General features: G+C 51.8%; 1 protein-coding gene across 1 annotated transcript; it reads right to left on the reverse strand.

Annotated features, from left to right (window-relative positions):
• Positions 1 to 696: 696 nt before the first annotated feature.
• On the reverse strand, positions 697 to 20,754 carry Rab8a (RAB8A, member RAS oncogene family). The gene is made up of 8 exons (XM_041675200.1): positions 20,597 to 20,754; positions 13,405 to 13,465; positions 10,528 to 10,588; positions 7,257 to 7,334; positions 5,927 to 6,016; positions 5,466 to 5,531; positions 4,236 to 4,286; positions 697 to 1,981 (listed from the first exon to the last, which is right to left on the reverse strand). The coding sequence occupies exons 1-8, from the start codon at positions 20,718 to 20,720 to the stop codon at positions 1,889 to 1,891; spliced, it is 624 nt and encodes a 207-aa protein (XP_041531134.1). The 5' UTR covers positions 20,721 to 20,754; the 3' UTR covers positions 697 to 1,888.
• Positions 20,755 to 22,517: the final 1,763 nt, after the last annotated feature.

Raw genomic sequence — 22,517 nt, forward strand, 5'->3', positions numbered from 1 at the left:
TGCAGGCAGATCTCCATGAGTTCGAGACTAGTCTGATCTACAAAGTGACATCCAGGGCTGTTACACAGAGAAACTGTCTCAAAAAAAACAAAACAAAACAAAACGAACAAACAAAAAAAAAAACAACAAAGAAAAGAAGAAAAAGAAAAAAGAAATTTATTGCTGGGCAGTGGCGGTGCTTGCCTTTAATCCCAGCACTCAGGGAGGCAGAGGCAGGTGGATATCTCTGAGTTTGGTCAGCCAGAGATACACAGAAAAACCCTGCTTTGAAAAACCACACACACACCAAAAAAAAAAAAAAAAAAAAGAGGTGACCTTTTAAAGGGCAAGGTCTTCGGGGAGTGTGGCAGAGTGCACCAGGTGGGAAGCCCACAGTGAGAGCCAGAGGGGAGGATGTCTACGAGCTGAAGAACAGTATTTGCTAGACAAGACAGGCTGCAAGTAACTCCCAGCTGCTGTAGCTGCACTCACAAGGCTGTCACGGGACCACACCAGCAAAACCACACCAACCAAAACGCTAGCGCGGATGGGGGAGGGGCTCATGAGGTCCCACCCCTAGCTGAGGAGCCACTGGCAAGGGTCCCTGGGGAGAGCTGCCAAGTGCTCAGCTGCTGAGCCTCTCTGCAGACCCCAGGTCACTTTTACTAAAAGGCACCCATTAAATCTGCCACCTGGTAGGTGCTGGGTGAGCAGAACTGCTTTTCAAATGCACTTTAATCTGTTTTCAGGTGTGTACTGGTCAGTGTAAACAGGAAACATTGGAGACTTCAGGGGAGGGAGACTATTGCTGGTATGTTGGTTTTAATTTCAAAAAAAGGGGAAATTTTGACGCTGACAGTTTGGACTGACAGCAGCTTGGGGAAGGGTTAGAGTAAAAAGGAAGGGGCTCCCAGGCAACACCCCTCCTGCCAGGGCATCTGGTCCCAATCAGTCTCTCTGGAGGACAGAGCTGTCAAAGTACAACTGGGTAAAGACAGCGCCAACCACCAGACTGCAGGGTGGCACTGTGCCATGGAATGCCGGTCTGGGTCTCAGGGACCAGGTGCTCCCGTGGGGCCAGGGTAGTCACGCTGGTTCCTGATCGCCTGGGTATGCTGCTAGAAAATCAAAGACGGAATCATTTCATGGTGTTAGGAATCTGGAAAAATAAAAAATCATCTCAGCTAGAAAAGGAACGTCCCATTGGAGCCAGCCAGAGGATGAGAAGAGTGGGGAGGCGGTTTTGGTGCCATTGAGGCAGGTGGCCCGGTGACAGTGGTTGTGGGTGAGTGGCGGTGATACCAGGATCACTTGCTGTGGGTACAGTGTCCCCTCAGGGCTGGACCACAGGCTCCCATCCCGCTGTGGCCATGAGAGCCGTCCACTTCTTCCAAATCCTCTACACGAATTTTTCCTTAGTTTGTGCTTCCCTTTGGTTTGACACGTAAGGAGACAGGGGACATGGTTCTTTGTCACTTGTCCAAAACTGAGAACAGGTGAAGGCAGGTGTCAGGCTTGGCCTGCAGTGGCCCTTGTGGCGGTGCTCAGGGTATGGGGCCAGGCAGGCTGGGCACCGCCAGCGGCGGCTTCACTTCTGTGGTGGAGGGACAAGGGACAGAAGGCTGGAGATGGTGGCTGCCACGCCCCCACCCCACTTCTCTCCATTTGTGGCAATACGACAAGGAATGGATAGGCCTGACTGGCAGATGACACAGGAAAAACAGCAAAATTCTAACTCGTTCCATCTCTGAAGGTGGAAAAGATCAGACGGTTACTAAAATAATCAATTTCTCAATTGTGTCCGGGCGGCCGTATCCGAGCAGCGGAGGTGGAGGCTCACCCGGGGCAGGCACAGTCAGTCGGGCTGAGCCGGGGGAGGGGGGGCTCAGGATGGGCGGTGACCTTGTTCTCACAGGAGGCTGCACCGGAAGAAGCTGGTCCTCTTCTGCTGCTCTACCGTGATCTTGACCCCGTGGCTGCTCCCCTGTGGACTGTTCCCTTCCTGAAGTCACAAGTGTGCCTTGTTACTTATGTAAATTGTTAGCACCATCTACACCTGCATACAGCATCAGTCATCCGGTCCGTCTGCCTACCGCTGTCCAGCTAACCACTCTAGCATCATCCCCCCAGATCCATTCTCCACTATCCATCCAACTACTCCCTACTAACTGCTCAAGTGCCCACCCATCACCCTTCCCGCTCATCTACCTTCAATCTACCCGCACGAACTCCTGCGGCCATCACCCACCCTCTTCCAACCAACCATTCCACTATCCCAACAGCTCACTCACCTTTCACAAACCCACATCTTCATCTGCTTTCCATGATCTCCCAAGCCTTCACCCTTCCCTTCCCCTCCCCCAACAGATACCTCCCTCCACACTTGTTTGTCCCTTGTCCCCTCTGGGCATTGAGATGAGGACCTAATGGACACTGGTCAAGTGTTCTGCGGCTAAGCCACATCCCCAGTGGCACAAACCATCTTGTCTGCTCGGCTCTTCCTTTGTCCCCGCTGCTTCCGTCTACCCATTCTTCTATGCTAAACATCCCTACGTCTATCACGGAGGCAGCCAAGAGTCAGAGAGACAATGTCCCTTAGGGCTTAGAGCTTTCTGACCCTGTGCCCCAGGGGTGCCCAGGTCCAGGGGCTGCCAGAAACATAGAACCTAAACTCTAACCTTTCTCTTATAAAGAAAACTTTTAAAAATTACACTTATTTATTTGTGCGTGCATGTGTGTGTGCGTGTTCTTGCGTACACACGTGTGCACATGCAGTTAGGAGAATAACTTGTGGGAGTGAGTTCTCTCTTTCCACAGTGTGGGTTCTGGGTATCTACCTCAGTTATCTTGCCCACCCAGGACTCCAATTCTGATCATGTTATGCTGACACAAAAGCAAACATACAAATACACAAACAAGTACACAACCAAAGCTGTAGGGGCTGCATGCTGCACCTATCTGGTATACTGGTTTACAGGAAATGCTGCTGTTTGGATGGAAGCATTGAGGAGATGCTGCGGACACCTTGGGCCTCACTGGCTGAATTCATACAGCTCAGGATGAATGCTCAGAGACTTGTAGGGCAGGCTGTACTTCACACGAGCTGTGAGTGATCAGACTTTAAAGAGCCTTGGAACGAGTGCTCTCTGCCCTCTAACCACACAGGTGGTCTGGGGAAGGGAAGGGGCTGGAACCGAGGCTCAGGAAGCAGGGTCCCATGTGTGCCCCATGTTCCCAGGCTTTAGTGGCACACTCAAGCTCAGTCTGGAGAGCCCTGCTCTCTTTGCTCGGCAGTGGCCTGCTAGGCTTTAAAGGGTTGGGATGACAGCTCAGTGAGAGTTTGAGCTCCAGCACCCACATAAAAAGCCAGGTGTGGGGGCTGGGGCTACAGCCCAGCAGTTAAGAGCATCGGCTGCTTTGGCAGAGGAACTGGGTTTGATTCCTAGCACCCATGATGTACAGCTCCAGGGCATCCTATGCCTCTAGACTCCCAGGTACCAGCACACATGTGCACATTCTCTCCCCTCATCCCTAAGAATAAGATGTGAGGCATTCAGGTGCACGGTTTTAGCTCCAGTACTCGGGAGGAGAGACAGACGGCTGTCTATGTGGGATAGCCTGGTCTACATGGGAAGTCCCAGGCTAGCCAGAGCTACATAATGAGACCTTGCCTTAACAAACAAACAAACAAACAGACAGACAGGTATTGGAGAGGTGGCTGAATTTAGAACGCTGGCTGCTCTTTCAGAGGACCTGAGTTCAATTCCCAGCATCTACACTGCAGCTCATAACTGCCTATAACTTCAGATCCAGTTGAGCTCACGCCCTCTGGTCTCTGCGGGCACTATGCATGCACATGGTGTACAGACATTCATGCAGGCAAAATATCAAACACATTAAAATCAACAAACAATGAAATCATAAAACAGCAACAAAACAAGTCACGAAGGTGGTGCTTTATAGTCCCAGTGTTCCAGCGGGGAGACAGGAAGGTCCTGAGGCAACTGTCCAGAGTCCTAGCCTAAGCAATCGGCTCAGGTTCAGTGAGACCTTGCCTCAAAATCTAAGGTAGGAATCGAAGGAAGATACCTGATAACCCGATAATCACTGATAATCATTGACTTCTGGCTGACATTTACACACATATACACACACACAGTAGAACAGTAGGCTCGGGAAGTGATGTGCCTCCCTGATCAAGGACGCCTGCATCCTACAGATCCCCACGTGGAGACCTAGGAAGAACCCAGACTCACCAATTTTTTGTCCATTTTTGCTTTGATATCCCTGGCGAGAGTGAAAAATGCCTGTGGAAAGAGTAGGTGGTCAGAGCCCTCTAGTGGTGGAATGTGGCTGGCAGGCAGCAAGGGAGGGACTCCAGCTAGCACTTCCTCCTGTTCCCAATTAAGCGCCCCCATCTGTCACCCTCTGTAGAGCACCTTGGGGACAGAGGCCTGCTGTGCGGGCACCTCCCCTAGACCAGCAATCCTGTGAGTGTGAGGAGACACCATGTGATTGGTCCAAAGGTCCGAAGTGGTTCAGAAGGGTCTGGAAGGTATCTATCCCTGGCTGTGTCTGCGCATGCCAACCCCCTATCCTTTTATTTTAGAGAGATTTTTCTCATAGCACAGGTTGGCCTCAAACTCCTGTTTCTCCTGCCTCCACCTAAAAAGTACAGGGCTGACATGTGTCACCACCAAGCCTGGCCTCTCCTGTCTTGAAAAATACCCACAAATGCCAGCCTGTTTGCCCACTGCCCACGGAGAGAACATGCAGAGGGAGGTTGGATTTAGCATCTCTGTGCAGTGTTGGCGACTTGGGAAGCGGTGCCAGGGGAAAGGGCATTAAGCTGTTGCCCTTGGGTGGTGGGCCTGGACAGGGAAGGAAGCATCTGATGGCACGAAAAGGGAAGAGATACAGCAAAGGCTGGGGAGGCTGGGCCCGCCCAGGTGGCTTATGGGAGGAGTGGGGGTGAAGGCCAGTGAGGGGGGCAAGGGTCTTGGTCACTATCTTCCAGGTACCGTGTGGGGTGATGTGGACGATTTAGTTTTTTGTTTATTTTCTGAAGCAGTCTTGCTGTGTAGCCCAGGCTGGCCCCAGCAATCCTTCTATCTCAGACTCCTGAGCTCTGCAGGTCTGTTTTTGAGTGTCATTAGGTGTATGAGGGAGAGGCTGCAGGCCAGGTGCCAAGCTGGCACTGCCTTGGAGACAGCATGAGGATAAAGTCACAGAACTGGGGCTGTGAATTCGCAGTGTGGCTGAGATGAAGGCGACCGAGCTATCTCCTGGGTTGGCTCCAGTGTACCCTGAATGTCCAGCAGAGGGCACTGCAGAGGTCCCATCAGCAACGCTGGACTGGGGCCCCTGAGCCAGAGGCCAGTTCCTGGGATCCTCCAGGCTGAATCTCCCAAAGAAAGGCCTCTAAGGCCCCAGCACTGACCCCATAAGCCCCACAAGCCCGTGTCTCCCTGGAGCTGGGGACTCACATTCTCCACATTGATGTTGGCCTTCGCACTGGTCTCCATGAACTTGATCCCATAGTCGAGTGCCAGCTGTAACGGGTACACGAACACAGTCAACTCTCAGTGTTTCCTAAGGAATGGAAGCTGGGGTGGGGCTGGCACAAAGCTCAAGTAGTGACAGGCCAGGACAGGCTAAGGGTGTCACCTTCATTGTGTGATGGTACTGCACCAAGCAGGAGAGAGCAGAGGAGAGGAGGCCTTGCTGTGCCTGGCCTTGGTGGATTCTGGTAATATGATTGAGTTCACTGCCAAGTTCTTGCTGCTAGCCACAGGCACCCTGTCCTCTAGCCCTGTCTGGGGGGTTACCACCTCATAAGGCTCTCTTCTCCATCCCAAGCAAGCCAGGATGGCAATGCTATCCTATGCTCAACAGACTATGAAGGGGCACATGGGTCCCCTGGGGTGGAACTGGCTCTGGCACCCACCTTTTCTCCCCGCTCCTTGGACACCTGTCTCTTGTCGTTCACGTCACACTTATTCCCCAGTATCATCTTCTCCACATCTGCAGAGGCATGCTGAGGAGAACAGGGTGAACAGGGTCAAAGTGGCAGGGTGGGGATTACTCAGGGCTGACAGCCATGCACCCAGTTGTTGAATCCTTCTTGACTATAAATGGCTTCTGTAGGTCACGGTCATCACGTTCCAGGGCCAGGGATCCCAGAACGGACACTGAGAGACCTTAGCCACATGCTGCTGCTGTTCTGTGTTGGTCTGTGTGTGCATTCCATGCACAGACCATGGGGAGGACTACTTGTCTCCTTCCACTCTGTGGGCTCTGGGACTTGAACTCAAGATGTTAGGGTTGCTGGCAAGTGCCTTTACCCATTGAGCAACTTGCCAGCTAATGCCCCAATGCCTGCTTGGACCTTTTTACTCTCTCCTCTCTCTGGGGTCTAGAAACAAGGCTGTGTCTAGTAGAGCCAAAACTTCAGGTTAAGTTCTTGACGAGCACCCAGGCTTGGCCCAACTCTGACATCTCCTAGAAATGGCTCTGCTGTAGTTCCCTCCAGCGGCTCCTCTGAAGAAGGAACACCAGAAAGCAGTTCTGCTATGAGGGAAACACTTCTCCACTCGGCCACACCTCCTGCCTGCCAGAGGACCGCGCAGGGTGTCCCAAGCCAAATTAAGGATGAGTCCTCTTTTGACCAAAGCAACTGCTTATAAACAAAGGGCCTGCCTCTCAGCCTGGCCTGGGTGTCCACCAGCCCTGGGTCCACAGTATATGTGTTCCTTTGTGGCTTTATAGATGGGTGAAGTTCTTGACATCCTAGACCCAATGCTCCACCTGCTTAGTCATCAGGGCCACAGGTGGAGCTGGCCAGGAAGGTATGGGGTGTGGCAGCACCTGGGCACTGATCAGAGGACAAAGTCAGCTGCAGGAGGGGAGGCTGGGCTGGCTGCCTCCTTGTCCCTTCACAGTTCAGAAACTTTCTTTGACTAGCTGTTGACCTGAGTATGGGCTGAGACAGGCTCACACTCTGTTGTGGCTATAGCTCAAAATGTTTGCAACATACTGTCCAAATACAAGTCTCGGCTGCTCTACAATCTTCTCTCGCTATAAAAACTCAAATGCTCATGTGACCCTAAGCAGAGATGATTGCAGGATCAGTCAAACACTACTGTGTGGGTCCTGGGCCAATGGAGATTTTGGGCAGATGGCAGGCATCTTGTTCCCACGCCCCACTCTCTGCCTGTCCCCTATGTTCCTGGCTCTGAGGTATAGTCTCAGGAGAGGAAACAAAAAGGGGCCCTCACCTCTTCAATGTTCCGAATCCAATTCCGGATGTTGTCGAAGGACTTCTCGTTGGTAATGTCATAGACCAGCATGATACCCTGGGTGGGAAAAGAGAGACATGGGTAAGCCGGGCTGTGGTGGTGCATGCCTTTAATCCCAGCACTCGGGAGGCAGAGGCAGGAGGATCTCTGTGAGTTCGAGGCCAAACTGGTCTACAAGAGCTAGTTCCAAAGCGATACAGAGAAACCCCGTCTCAAAAAACAAAAAACAAAACAAAACAAAACAAAAAGACATGGGCTTTGAGGGGTCCCACAGAGTGGGTGTGGCCACTGCCAGAGAGAATCACTGTCTCAAGGTAGCCTGTCAGCTTCCCCATCTCCATGGTGACCTTTCTGACTCCCAAACCAGACCTTGCCACACCCTACACCCTCTTTCCGAGCCTTGCTGGCTCCCTATGCTAGCACCTGTACTCCCCAAGTCCTCCAGACTCAGTGATGCCTCTTCAGGATACCCAACACATATCTACTATGTGCCAGGCTTCCAGAAGGAAGGACCCGAGGCTGGATGTACACTTGGACCCTGACCTTGGAAGGGTCCGCACTCCAGGATGAGTGGTCTAGTCAGATCCCTAATGAATGTGAGGGGACACCTGACAAGGTCCACAGGTCCCAAGAGATCCAAAAAGTGGCCTCAGGCAGCCTGAGCAAATTGCATCACTGCTATTGTAGCGGAGAAACCAAGGCATAGGGAGATGAGATCTTTCTGATTAAGACTGAAGTCCAGGATACCTGAGTGCTGGTTCATGCATGAAATCCTAGCACTCAGGGAGACTGAGGCAGTTTGAGACCTGCAAGTTTGAGACCAGCCTGGGCCAAATAGCAACATTCTCAACTCCCCCCCACCCCCGGAGCCCCAGAAGATGCTGAGACAGACAGCAGTCGCCCTCTGATAGCCCCGTAATGTCCTGGGTTTATGTGGTGCCTACAATGGCCCACAACTTGGCTCCAGTCCAGGTCCTGCTTCTCCTCTCCCTCAGGCTACTGGCACAGTCCTATGTAGAATACAGCACCCTGTCTCTAAGGCCACCCACACTGGCCAAGGAAGAGGAACAACCAGCAAGGGAATAACACAATGGCAGGCATGTGTGAGGGCCTGGGTCGCATTCACAGCACTGAAATGAGAATAAATACACAGTAACTTGAGCTGCCATGGCCTGTAATTTCAGCACTCAGGAAGCTGAAGCAGAGGCTTACCCCAAGTCTGAGGTACAGGGGCGGTGCCAAGGGAAAAGCTGGCTCAGGTATGGTGGTACACGTCTTTCATACCAATACTCAGGAGCAGGGAGGGTCAGGTGGATCTCTGTGAGTTTAAAACCAAGCTAGTCTACATAGTGAGTTCCAGACCAGCCAGGCTGCATAGTAACACCCTGCCTCAAAGCAACAACAAAAAAAATTGGGCTTGGACTGTAGCTCAGTAGGGAGAACATGCATGAAGTCCTGGGTTCTACCATGGCACTTTTGTGAACCAGACATGGTGGCAAAGGCCTGTTTATTCCAGCACTCAGGAGGCTGAGGCAGAAGTATCAGAAGTTCCAGGCCAGCCTAAGTTACACAGCAAGAATGTGCTTCAGCACTGAAGGAGACCACTACTATCTTGGTGCTGGTGCAGGCCCAGTCCTCGGGGACTGTTGAGTCTTGGCTGCTGAGCAGGGCTCATGTCCACACCGTACTCAGGGCACAGTCATGATCCAAGGAGATACCTGGCTAAGGCCAAAGGTGCTAGGTGCGGGTAACGGGGGCAGGGAGAGGCTCAGTGTGACTATCTCAGCCCAGAGAGGTCCAGAGGGCAGAGGTATCCCCAGACCCCAGTGCCCTTGAGAGGCAAAACAGGATTAATTTTAATGAGGGTACTAAGGTTGCAGGCCATAGGATTGAGTTTCCAATGTTGGCCACACTTCTTGGATGCTCTAAATACTTAATTTAACGCTGCCATTCATGTCTTTTGTTCCCAGGCTCCTCAGGTGTCCCTGTGAGTTCTCAAGCCGCCCTCACAGTGTGGACAGCCTGCTGGGAGGAACCGGGGTCTATGGCCCTGAATGACGGATGAGCTACAGAAGGGACAGGGTGATAGGGAGAATGGGACTCTGGGCAGATGGTCATTTGTTTTCACGGCAGCCTGAGGCATGTTCCACTTTCTCAGAGGAGACAGCTGGGAGTGTGATCCAGAGTTCTGGGCAGGATTGGGGGAGCTCCTCCTGCCCACCTTGTCCCTTGATACCCTGTTTTGCATAGTCTCACACAAGCAGGACCTGGTTAGGGTGGACTCCATCCTTTCTCGCTGTCCCCTCATCTTCATGAGGGAAATACGTGGGGTGAGTTTGCTGACATGTCATCTGGCTGCAGGCCCAGGCAGAAGATGGAACAATGATAATCCCAAGTAAATCCAGCCTTCAAGTTGTTCTAGCAAATCCCAGAGATGCTGACGTGGCCCATGTGGCCCTTCTCAGTACTGGGGGATCAGTCCAGGGTTTGTCCTCCATGTAAGGGTGGGCTTCCTCGTACTCTTCTCAGCCCTCTAAAAGGACACTCTCACCATTTACTGCCCTGGGTCTGAGGCCTGGGAGAGTGTGCTGTATGTGCAGATGGAGCAGGGCGCGCTGACCTCTTTAGAGCCAGTTTGGGTGCTGGGCTACCTGAGGAGTTGAACACAGGCTCCACAAGACTTAAGTCTTGGCAGGTGTGGTGACATACACCTATGATATCCCAGCCTAGGGAGGCTAAGGCAGGAAAATTCTGAGTTCCTGAACCTTCTCTAAAAACCAAACCAAAAATGGGGGCTGAGATACGCTGGAGTCCATAAAGTGCCTACCACATAAGCCTGAGTTTGATCCCTGCACTGAGGGGGCAGAGCCAGGCTAACCCCTGGAGCTCATCGCCAGCTAGCCTGGTCTACCAAGTTCCAAAGCAGAAGCAATGCTGGAAGATGACCTACCTGATCTCTAGTCTCCACACTCACACACACATACGCACGTGCAACCACATGAACACACATATACATGTGCGCACCAAGTTTTAGAGTACATAGAACAAGCTGGGTGCACTTGGGAATTTAAGGCAGGAGGATTTTGAGTCTCAGGCCATCCCAGCCTACGAAGTGAGTTCTAGGCCAGCTTGGGCTACATCTGGGACTGTTTCAACAAGACGAAACAGAACAAAACACAGGCTTTCGTACTAAGAACTGCTGATGCTTGTTTCCACATCACAACAACAGAAACAATAACAAAGTCGGTACCATGGCGCCTCTGTAGTAGGCTGTCGTGATTGTCCTAAACCGCTCCTGGCCAGCTGTGTCCCTGGAAAGGAGGATGAAGAATATTAACGACATGTATAGCCAGCTGGATCTCTCTCCCTTGAGGCCCTCCTGCTCAGGAAGCAGGGCTATCCCCATGACGACACGAAGGGAACTGTGGAGTGACAAGCTGAGGCCTTTCCAAATTCCCTTCCATGCCTTAGCTTCTAGGTATTGTCGTGGGGACCAAGTTGGTGCTGCGGCTCACTCTGTCAGCACCTTTGCAAAGGAGGCGGTGTCCAGGGAGGTGGTGCCTGAGTTGGTGTGATCAAGCCTGAACCAGTACTGTGCACATGGGGTATGTCACGTGTGGTTTACAAACAGGTGTCAGATACATACCTGCCTGTTATCCCAGCAATAGGGAGGCCTAGGCAGGAGGATTATGAGTTCCAGGCCAGTCTGGGATATACTGTGAGACAGCGTTACAGAATAAAAAAGGGACGGTGTGCCGGGCGGTGGTGGCGCATGCCTTTAATCCCAGCACTCGGGAGGCAGAGGCAGGCGGATCTCTGTGAGTTCGAGACCAGCCTGGTCTACAGAACTAGTTCCAGGACAGGTTCCAAAGCCACAGAGAAACCCTGTCTCGAAAAACCAAAAAAAAAAAAAGGGACGGTGTGCCTGGTAGTACAGTGTTTGCCTAATCCATACAAGGTCTTAGGTTCATCTCCAGGACTGCAAGGACATGTCTTTCGTCCCTGAGCCCATGGTTCCTCCCAAGAGCTCTGGACATCTGAATTACACAAAAAGGTCTAATGCTAAGTCCGAGTTCTACCTCTTGCCTTTAGTGTTTTCTTGTTTGTGAGTGCACAGCACGTGTGGAGTAACTTGCAGGAGCTGGTTTTCTCCTTCTACAATGTGAGTCCTGGGGATCAAACTCAGGTCATCAGGCTTGGCAGAAAGCACCTTTACCTGCTGAGCCATCTTGCTGGCCCCTTGGCTTTGAATCTTACTTTATGGTGGCACAGGGATGGAAGTAAGTGTCCCGTGTGTGCTAAGGCAAGAGCCCGAAAGCTCTCTCATTTTACTGTGATTTTAGTTGAGATGACCTGCAGGGGCCATGCACGGTGATGTCAACCGCAGCCCAGGCCAGCTTCCCAGTATCTTCCCTGGTGAGAATGCCGAGGGCAGTGGAAAGAGAGGAGCCAGGGCAGGTGGCCTGGCTTGCTGAGACTGTGTCACTTTGGACTTAGGCACAAAGGCTGCCACATGGTCACCCCGTTGGAAGTGGAGAACTTCTATGGGTCCACTTACCATGTGGCCAGGACTGATGACTAAGCCCTGAGGACAGACAAGGACTCTCTCATCCAGGTTCAAAGTCTGAAGTCAGACTTGGGGTGATGACTAGTAGGAGTCAAGGGCACCCAGGAGGTTCCCCCATGGATACTGGCAAGCCGGGTAATGGTTCATGCTGAGATTAAGGGGAACTGACCACAACATGGGGGAAGGGTGCCTGGCTGGTGAATGCTTGACCACACCCCTTCTGTTTGGTTCTGACACAGGTTCTCACGGTGTAGTCCAAACTGTCCTAGAACTTGCTGCAACCCTCCTGCCTGCCCCCTGAGGGCTGGGATGACATCGCCCATGGAGCACATTTTTTCAAGTGATTTGGGTCTATTTGCCCAAGGCCAACTGGATTCAGCCTCCCAGGATGCTGGGCTACCCCCAAGTCCACACCAATGATGGAGATCTAGATGCTCACACTTCCCTGACTGACTCTGGCAGTGGAGCCCCTGCTCAGGGCTGAGGAGTGTGAACACTCATGGACTCTGGAGCTGACCTTCTCTTCAAGGTTGTTTGTGGGTTTCAGGTCCACACACCAGGAAGTGAGGTGAGGCCTGGGCTCTCTTCTCAGGGGAAAAAAACAGGAAGTGGTATGAGGCCTTTAAAATTTGGGGTGAGGCTGTGGGCTCGGAAGGAAACCCCCAGGTAGGTGCGGTGGCACACACTTGTCATTCCAGGCCCTGGGAACCTAAGGCTAAAGACTGTAAGTTCCAGGCCAGCTTGAGCTACAAGGTGGGGCTCTGCTGTAACAAAAGAGAAAGAGGAAATTTGTAGCCCAGGCATCTTATGCCTACTCTCCAAGATCACAGGAGGGCAGAGCCACCAGACTGAGCTGGTGACAGGAGCCATGGCTTCCAGCTATCTGCGGAGCACTGGGTCTTCAGGATCCCCTCCAGCCAGCCCCACACCTGAACACTTGTGGACGTATTCCCTGTCTCTCCTGTACAGAGGGCTCCCTTCAGCTTCACTGAATACTTGTAGAAGTATTCCCTGTCTCTCCTGTACAGAGGGCTCCCTTCAGGTTCACTAAACCTCACTGGACAGATAGCTCTTCACCCACAGGCTCCAGTGGCCAGCAGAGTATAGCTGCCTGGGCTGGGTATGAAACTCTGGAAGCTTCTGAGGTAAAGGACTGTGTGCCAGGGTCTGCCGCCAAAGAATTTTGCCCAGCTGGTAGAGTTTCTGCCTAGCATGCACGGGGCTCTGGGTTCATTCCCATCAGTGCAAAAACGCATGCATACATGTGCTGTGACATACACCTGTCACCTCAACACTTAGGAAGGGGATGCAGGAAAATCAGGAATTCAAAGTCATCTTTGGAGCTGGATGTGATTATACCCCTTTAGTTCCAGCACTTGGGTGACAGAGGCTGCACAGAGAGACTTTGTCTCAAAAAAAAAAAAATCCCAAAAAACAAAAACAAACAAAAATCCCCAAAACCAAAGGCTAGAGTGTGTGGGGAAGGGAAGCTAATGGCTATGCTCCAGGTATGGAGCCCCATGGAGCCCAAGCTGTGGTGCACAAGGCAACAGCACTCACCATATCTGCAGTTTAATCCTCTTGCCATCAAGCTCTATGGTCCTAATTTTAAAGTCAATGCCTGAAAGAAAAACAATAAAAGGTGTTACTAAGGTCAGGCCACTTCCCAGTTGCCCGCCTAGGCTGGTGACAGAGGTTGTGGCTTATGGAGCAGCAGCTGGTACTGGGTCCTCAGGAGCTCAGGGCTCTCTCTACCCATCAAGACTGGAAGCTTCTGGAAGTATCCTTCCCTGCTTGGAGCAGAGCCTGAGGCTATAGAGGCTAAGGGAGCTGGGAGGAAGCCGATAGCTGGTGGGAGGGGGGCAGGCCCATCTCACGCTGGCGCTGCCTTCCTGCATCGTGGTTGGGCCTCACAATGGGCATCCTAAAGCCTTCTACAGACCAGTCACACCAAAGCATCAAGCAGCGGATATACCACCCCACAGTGCACTGCACACACAGGCCACATCCTCCCTCCCTAGCCACTACACAGGTTCACATACCTACTTTTTGTTATATTTTTGAGACAGAATTTCATGTAGCTCAGGTTGGCCTTAACCTCCTGATTTTTCTGCCTCCACTTCCTAAGAGTTGGGATTATAGATATGTGTCTCCAAATCTGGTATATACAGATACAGGTTTTCTTCTGTACAGATAGACTACCAGCTACCTGTCAAAGCCCTGCACCAATGTCACCTCCTAAGACCCCTTTGTGATGGTGGCTAACTCTCTACCTCTGTATTCCCCTCTGCTGAGAGTGACTTGGAAGCTCTTTGGTGCCCACTATTACTTCTCTGCCGCTTCCAGGCTTAAAAAATACAAGGTTTGGTCTTCAGATGTAGCTCAGGTGTAGAGCTATTGCATAGCATCTACAACAAGGCCTGGAGTTCCATCGAGAGCCGCAGGGTAGAGGGCAATATGGTGAATTGTGCCAGGCACACCAATACCCAGGAGGTGGAGGCAGGAAGATCAGGAGTTCATGATTACCTTTGCCTACATACTGAGTCGGAGGTCATCCTCAAGATCAACAAAAAACCAAAACAACCCTAAGTCTAAGTATATACTGAAGCTGGTCTCGACCCCAGAGCTTCCAGTGGGCCCAGCAGCAGGCAGGATGCCCAGCAACAAACCATCTCTGTGGTGGTCTATTACTCTGTCATTGAGCTGAATGAAGGACTCACGTGACAGATAACTGTAGAGCAGCCTCAAAAACACAATGCTATGTGAGAGAAGCCGGATAGGAAGGACACATACGGGAGTGGCTAGGTTGACAGAGCATGCACATCTGGAGATGAAGACTGTGCCTGAGGTTGCCAGGCCAGGGGGCATGAGGGTGTTGGTGTTTCTTTTTGGCACAAGAAGAAATTCTGAAATTTATATGGTAATGGATGTCCAACTCAAAGCATACCAAAAGGTGCTACTGTAAATTGGTGGATCAATCAGATGTAGTTATAATAAAGTTTTTTTTTTTTTTTTGGACTGGCAAGACGGCTCAGCATATATACAGACTTGCTCAACAAGTCTGCTGTTGCTGCTGTCAAGCTTCACAACTGGGTTTAATTTCTGGAACCCGCACATCACTGGCCCCCATAGGCTCACATATTCGAGAGCTTAGTCACCAGAGAGTGAAACCATTTGAATGGATTAGAAGGATTAGGAGGTGTGGCCTTGGAGGTGTGTCACTGGAGTTGGGCTTTAAGCCTTTAAAAGCCCAATCATGGTTGGAGAGATGGTTCAGTGGTTAAGAGCACTGACTGCTCTTCCAGAGGATCCAGGTTCAATTCCCAGCACACACATGGCAGCTCACAACTGTCTATAATTCCAGTCCCAGGGACCCGACATCCATTCACACAAAAAAAATTAAAAGCCCAGTCTCGCTCTCTTGGCCTGTGGATCAGGATGCAGCTCTCAGCTACTGCTGCGGTGCCACACATGCCGCCATGCTTCTTGCCATGATAACAGACTGAGCCTCTAAAACTGTACACCAGTCCCAGTTCGGCCATGCCGTCTCCTTACAGCAATACAACAATGACCATGACAGCGGCCCTCTGTGCAGCCATGCTGGTCCTCTGGCAGCACCTTACACATCCTAAGTATTCTAGAGGCTCTTCTCTCTTCTGGAATGTTCTTTGCTTCCATAGTCACCAGTGCCCCTCTTGCTCAAGTTGTTCAAAATGGCTTTGTGGGGACCTTCCACCATTACCACACCAACACTAGACATACTATAAACACCCATTCCATGGCATGCAAGAGCTGGCTAAGGACCCTCTACCTACAGCAAAGCCTGATGGTATTCAAATCCTCCTCATGCTATGCCATGTTGTTTTACACAGGAACTCTGACCATACTCCACAGGTTCTCTTTAATACATAGTTCTGGGGGGTGAGGACACCCTTCAGGAGCAGCTCTCTCCTCCCACTGTGTGGGTACCTGGAACTGAACTCAAGTGGTCAGGCCTGGCTGCAAGGGTCTTTACCTGCTGAACCATCTCACTGGCCTACATTTCCTTTTAGACATGAACTTTCCTGGAGATACACACAGGCCTCAAGTCTAACAATAGACCAAATTCCACCCAAGCCCAGCTGGGTGAACAAAAGCAGTTAAGAGGGTCACTGAAAGCTGCATGACAGACCTCCATCGCTACATGAATAGAATCCACGTTTAGCCTTACACACTATGTACTCCAGCACTCATTGAGACTTCGTGTAGCAGGGACACAACTACTGAGCGCTGGGAGGAGGTGCAGGCAGGAGCAGCAGACAGCGTAGGCTTTGCCAACACTGAGCCTCCCTAGCCCACCTTCAGGGAAGGCTAACAGTCGAGTTATCAGGGCTCTAAGATGGGTAGCCAGGTGTGAATCTGAGACTAGCCTGGGCTACAAAGAGAGACTCTGTCTGGGCAGGGGGTGGCTCTTACACTTAGAGGGTAGCACCACAGCAAACCTCGCAGCCCAGGCTGACTGGAAATTCAGTGATTCTCCTGCCTCAGCCTCCCTAGTGCTGAGAATACAAGCAGCATGCCTGGGTCCTGTGTAGATTTTCAGTTCTGTCTAGAGGAGACACAGACTACTCGCTGTTCAGGCTGGCAAAGGGCAGTGAGTAAAGATGCTTGCCAACAAGCTCAATGACTTGAGCTGGATCCCTAGAATCCAATGATGAAAGTAGAGAACCAACTCCTACAGGTTGTCTTACCCCCACACATGGGCCACAGCATACACATGTCTACACACACACACATACCCCAACCAAATTAATAAATGTTTTATATATATTGTTTTTTTTCGAGACATGGTTTCTCTGTAGCTTTGGGGCCCGAATAAATGTTATTTAAAATCTTTTTAAAATATGGGGGTGGGGCTGGGGCTATGGTCCAGCTGGCAGAAGGCTTGTCTAGTCTGCACACAGGACTCAGGTCCACCCTTAGCACCACATAAACCAGAGGTGGAGGTGCACACCTGTCACCCCAGCACTTGGAGGGAGGAGGAAAGAGGAATTCAAGGCCAGCCTTGGCTACAAACAATCTGAGGCTAAGGTAGGAGGAAAGATTAAGCCTAAAAGTCCTAGGCTAGCCTGGGCGTGCTCGCGCTCTCTCTCTCTCTCTCTCTCTCTCTCTCTCTCACACACACACACACACACACACACACGGGAGAGGCAGCTTAGTGAGTGTGTCTGACCCAGGATTTCACATGCTGGAAGAATAGAACTGATTCCTGCCAAGTTGTCCTCTGACCTCTACATATGCACTACGGCAGGAACGCCTCCACACAAGTAAATAAATGTGGTTAAAGTTTAAAAAAAAAATTTGGGGCTCACTTGGTAGACTGCTTACCTAGTATCCTGGATTCTACCCCTAGGACCTAAAAACTTGAGTGTACTTGTGTGTCCCAGCAATCCCAGAACTTGGAAGATGGAGGCAGGGGGATTAGGAGTTTAAGGTTATCCTCAGCTACATAAGGACTTCGAGGTCAGCCTGGGCTACATGAGGTCCCATCTCAAACAAAAGATGGTCAGATGGTAACACCCTACAGTGTCTGCTGAAACCAAATGAATGGGCCCGAGGAAGTGGCTGGGCTCTGAGCCTGGCTTGAGAACTGACTTCAGGGCGCTGAAGGACCAGGTTCACATTACAGATAATTCATGCAGCTCTGGAGAAGAATCTTCCACAGGGGCACAGCTTCCAGAAAACAAACAGCACTCAATCCTGGCCCATTAATGAACACAGCAAGAAGAGCTGGCTCAGTACAGATGCACCTTCCGGCATAATTTCAGGACTAAGTGGCCAGGGTAGACTCTCCCAGAGACATCCCCAAGGTGTCACACGTGTCCAGTGACACACGAAAGTCCAGGGTCACTGTGCAACCCTGACCATGAGGCCTGCTTTGGCCATGAGCTCTCCTAGTTTCTATTAACACAAGAATTGAATTTGGAACTGTAAACTTCATGAGGCTCCAGAATTAGGCTATAACTTCAAAGTCAAGGAGATTAATGTTCCTAGAAGATGGAAGCCTGTGGGAAAGTGATAATGATTTGGGGAGGAAGGGATCCTGGTTCAAGTGGTACCTCTACCTCACTGGCTGATGATCTTGACTGAGTTACACCCTCACTGGAAAGGGGCTGCCTCCCAGGGACCCTGAAGAACTAAGTTCAAGAGTTTTAAACCATCCAGATTGATGGTCAGTGGTCAGACGTGTGGTCAACCAATACGAGGCTCTGGGCTCCATATTCAGTACTTCAAAAAGAAAAACTGAACAAACAAGTGAGACATAAAGTACACCTTACCAGCCTGCAAAAAAGGCTCAGCAGGTAAAGGCACTTGCCACCAAGACTGAGGACTTGAGTTTAATTCCTGGGACCCACTAAGTGGAAGAAAAAACCTAACTCCCACAAGCTGTCTCTTGACTTGACATATGTGCACATACACTAAATAAATTTAACAAAACCAGTGGAGCAGGGTGGCTCACATCTGTAATTCCAGTGTTCGGGTGACATGGGCAGGCAGATTTCCATGAGTTCCAGACAGCATGGTCTACACAGTGAGCTCTAGGTCGGCCTGTCTCAAACAAACCAACCAAACAAGGGCTAGGGACATGGCTCAGTCCATAAAGTGCTTACCACATAAACATGAGGATGTGAGCTTGATCCCTAGCACCCTGTAAAAACACCTGGGTATGATGGCATTACATCATACATGGTAACAACCCTATTACTGGTGACACAGAGAGAAGGTCCTCACCACTTGGTGAGACCCAGCAAAGATGAGCTGGTGACAAGCCTGGCAACCTGAGCTCAGTCCCCAGGACCCACATGGTAGAAGGAAAGAACAGACCCGTAAGTTGTTCTCTGACCCCCAGATGGGCACCAGCACGCATGTACCCTCCCAATAATTAAAAAAAAAGCAAGGCCAGGTGAGTGAAAGCCAACCCCATTGTCAGCCTCCAGCTTCCTGCACTCACACTCATACATGTGCACATGCACGCGTGAGAAAGTGTGCACACACACCTGCTCTGTCTCTCTCTCATGCACGCGCACACACATGCACACACACACACACACAAATAAAGCAAACAAAACAACATCCTGAACCAATGCTGGTAGTGACGAGGAAGTGTCTGAGGCCGGGAAACTGAGATCTGTGTTGAGAGCAAGTCAGAGCTTGTGGGCAGCTACTGCATTTCCTACTTGGTCCTCACCTAAGGGTGACTCCAAAGCTGGATGTCTGTGTGGGGAGAGGAGAAGCTTCAGATGCACCCATGCTCAGGGGTGCCTAAACCCTCTGCGTCCTCCGGATGAACCTCTTCACTTGTACAGATCTAATTCTCAAAAACCCAGAGCACCAGCCAAGACAAACAGTGCCACATCTCCTCTAAACCAAGTCAGATCAGAGAGGGTTAAAGCTTGTTCAGGGATGAACAGCACCTGGAGTCCAGGTATGACACCCGATACAAGACTACCTTAGAGGGCCCACCAGGAAGGAGTGCTTCGAGGACATTAGCACACAGTGGTCTGGGGCAGGGAGACAATACAGCACAGTTGATGTCACATAGAAGTCATTCCCTAAAGTTTTCCTTTTCTTTCTGAGCCAGGGTCCCCTGTGCTCAAACTGGCCTTGACTGGTCTGTGTAACCAAGTATGACCTTGAACTCCTGACCCTGCTACCTCCACCTCCCTAGGGCTGTCCTGTACAGGTGTTCACCAGCACATCTGGTTTCAGGGTGCTGGGGATGGAACCCAGGGCTGCAACAACTGAACAACAGTTTGGCTTGGGATAAACCAGGCCTAGGGACCAACCTCTTGTTCCAGGGTCACAGAGCATGCAGATCACTGTGTCTGACAGGAGTTACTTTCAGGCCCAGCCTTCTCAAGTTGGGCCATGACTACTCATGGTAAGGAGCAAGGTCTGAGCCATTTTTGACGTCACGACTGGGGCTATCATAAGCCAATTCCGTTCAGCTGCACGGTGAGGCAGCCCTGGGGGAAAGCTGTTCAGAGTGGCAGGTGGCGTCCACGGCCTGAGATAGGGAAGTCAAGGCTGCACGTGGCTGGGGCTGATCTTAGTTTCCTACTGGAACTTTTCCCCCTCATAACCCCAACAGGATGACAGGTGCTACTTTGGGTTGGAGTCCTGATTCAAGGTGGATTGCCGGTGCTGGCCCTGTGAAGGTGTAAGACACCTCTCTGGGACAGCTAGGCCTTGGTTTTGGAGTCAGGCACACCTGGGTTCAAATCCCATCCCTGACACCTGTAGACTGTGCCCTTCAGTGCGTGCCACACCCTCCCTCAGTTTCAAATTCCTCCTCCAGCGACACAGCACCCAACAACGAGAGCACCACAGTGTTTGATACTGCACAGGCCGAGCCTGCCACATAGGAAGTAATGCACGGGCCAGGGGTCACCTCCATGCCTCAGTTTCCACTTTTATAAGACGGAGATCTCCCCCAAAGAACAGTCTCGAGGGCTGCTGTGAGGACACGGCGTTGACAGACGCCAGGACCCCAGCCCAGGACAGCAGCCTGCGTGTTCCCGTCTGCACCTCGCTCCCCGGCGCCCCGCCACCACCCGGGTTCTCTTCGGGGAGGTGAAGGCCGCTGCGGTTGTCCGTCAGGGCCCGCGACCCTCCCGGAGCCTCGGCCCAGGTGGATCCTGAATCGATCCCTCAGCCCAGCCCCACAGGGGCGCGCCCAGCCCGGACCCCGGCAGCCCCGAGGCCCCGCTACCTATGGTGGAGATGAACGTGGAGTTGAAGGCGTCCTCGGAGAAGCGGAACAGGACACAGGTCTTCCCCACCCCCGAGTCCCCGATCAGCAGCAGCTTGAACAGGTAATCGTAGGTCTTCGCCATATTACACTCTCTCCCCGACGGGAAGTACGGCCGGTGCCTCGCCACTGGTCGGTAAACCCGTCCATCATCGCAGATCCCGCCCCCTATTGGCCCTTGGCCCGCCGCGCGTCACCAAGGCCGACGCCCGCCCTCCTGAGCCCCGCCCGTCCCAGGGAGCCCAGGGGAAAGAGGCGAATCCGGCGCAGAGCCGGAAGCAGCCGGATCGCATAGCTCATTGGCTGACCCTTGGGATAGGGAGGCTTGTGATTGGCTAATGGTGGAGAGTTGGAGGGTGAGAGCCTCAAATGACCAGCGGTGGGTGTGGCTATCTCCTGGCCCCGCCTTCTCATCCCTCCCAACCCTTCGGGGGCCTCGCCCTGCCTCCGACGGCGGGGAGGGAGGACCCCAACAGTTCCGCGCGCTAGCTGCTGAGGGAGAGCTGGAGGCGGGCTTGGTGAGAATGCGCATGCGTACTGGGAAGACGGTTGGCTCCAGCAGAGGGCGCACGCGCGCGGAGGACGCCTCAGGTTTCCCGCCTTCACAGCCCGCGCAGTCGCAATAGGCGCTGAGGCGAAGCGCGGGAAGTCGCTGTATGGCTGTACTGATTCCTCCGTGGAGGTTTTCGGCAGAAGTAAAGTGGCGCTGGTTAGGGTGGGCTGCAGACTCGCTCCCCGGCCATGGCGTCCACCACTGGACACACTTAGGTACAGCCCAGGCTAACGCCGCGTGGGCGACGAGCCCGCCACCCAGCGAGGACCCAGCGCGGGCGGGGGTTGATAGCACCGGGACAATTCCACGTTCTATGCTAAGTGCATTGACGCTATAGGTGAAATGACTTTCCCAGGCTTCAGAGTGGCACTTTTTTTCTTCTGTTTTTCATATGTGCTTTAAAAAAAATTGTAGAGATGGCACTTGTCAAGCCTTATGATCTTAGTTCGATTTCTGGTACTCACGGAGTAGAGAGAACCAACTCGTGTAAGTTGCCCTCTGACCTCTACACATAGGTCCTGTGCCACCCTTCCTCTTCTCCCCAAAAGATAAAAATCTGTGGAAAGCATCACCAAGATTAACACTGAAGTTGGGGGCTGGAGAGATGACTCAATGGTTAAGAGCACTGGCTACTCTTCCAGAGGACCCACGTTCAATTCCCAGCACCCACATGGCAGCTCACAACTGCCTGAAGCTTCAGCTCCCTGGAAGCTGACACCTTTACACCAATGCACATAAAATAAAGTTAAAATAAATTATTTTTTTAAAAAAGAGTAACACTAGGAGCCAACAAGATGGCCCAGCGGGTCAAGATGCTCATTGCGAAGCCTGACAACATGAGTTTGATCCCTGAGAAGACACATGGTGGAAGAAGAGAACCAGTTCCTACAAGTTGTTCTCTTGCCTTCACAGGTAGACTGTGCTAACTAAACAAATGCATTAAAATATTACATGTATATTATGTGTATGAGGGCTGAGGAGATGGCTCAGTCGGTGAAACACTGGCTGAATCTTAGATCACAGAGCAGCTTAGGTCAAGCCTGTCTCCAAATGTGTCTCTCCTTACTCTCATAGCTGATTATGCATGTAGGCTCCAGGCTAATACCAAGTTATCTGATGATGCCTCCTCAGAGGAACACCATTAATTAAAATGGACCTCTTCCCACTTCCCCTACATCATGCCAGCTGGGAATCAGAGACAGCCCAGATGCAAGCTCTTCCTGTAGACTACTCAACCTCGTCGAATGGAACCACTCCCTCCCTATAAAACCTGGAGGTAAGGCCACCCTACTCCAGCATATTGACCTGAATCCTGAGTTCTACCATGAT

The sequence above is a fragment of the Microtus oregoni genome, unplaced genomic scaffold, assembly GCF_018167655.1.
Source record: "Microtus oregoni isolate MIOR12 unplaced genomic scaffold, Mior012 000025F_ref0000491, whole genome shotgun sequence".
In the NCBI taxonomy this organism is placed as follows: Eukaryota; Metazoa; Chordata; class Mammalia; order Rodentia; family Cricetidae; genus Microtus; species Microtus oregoni.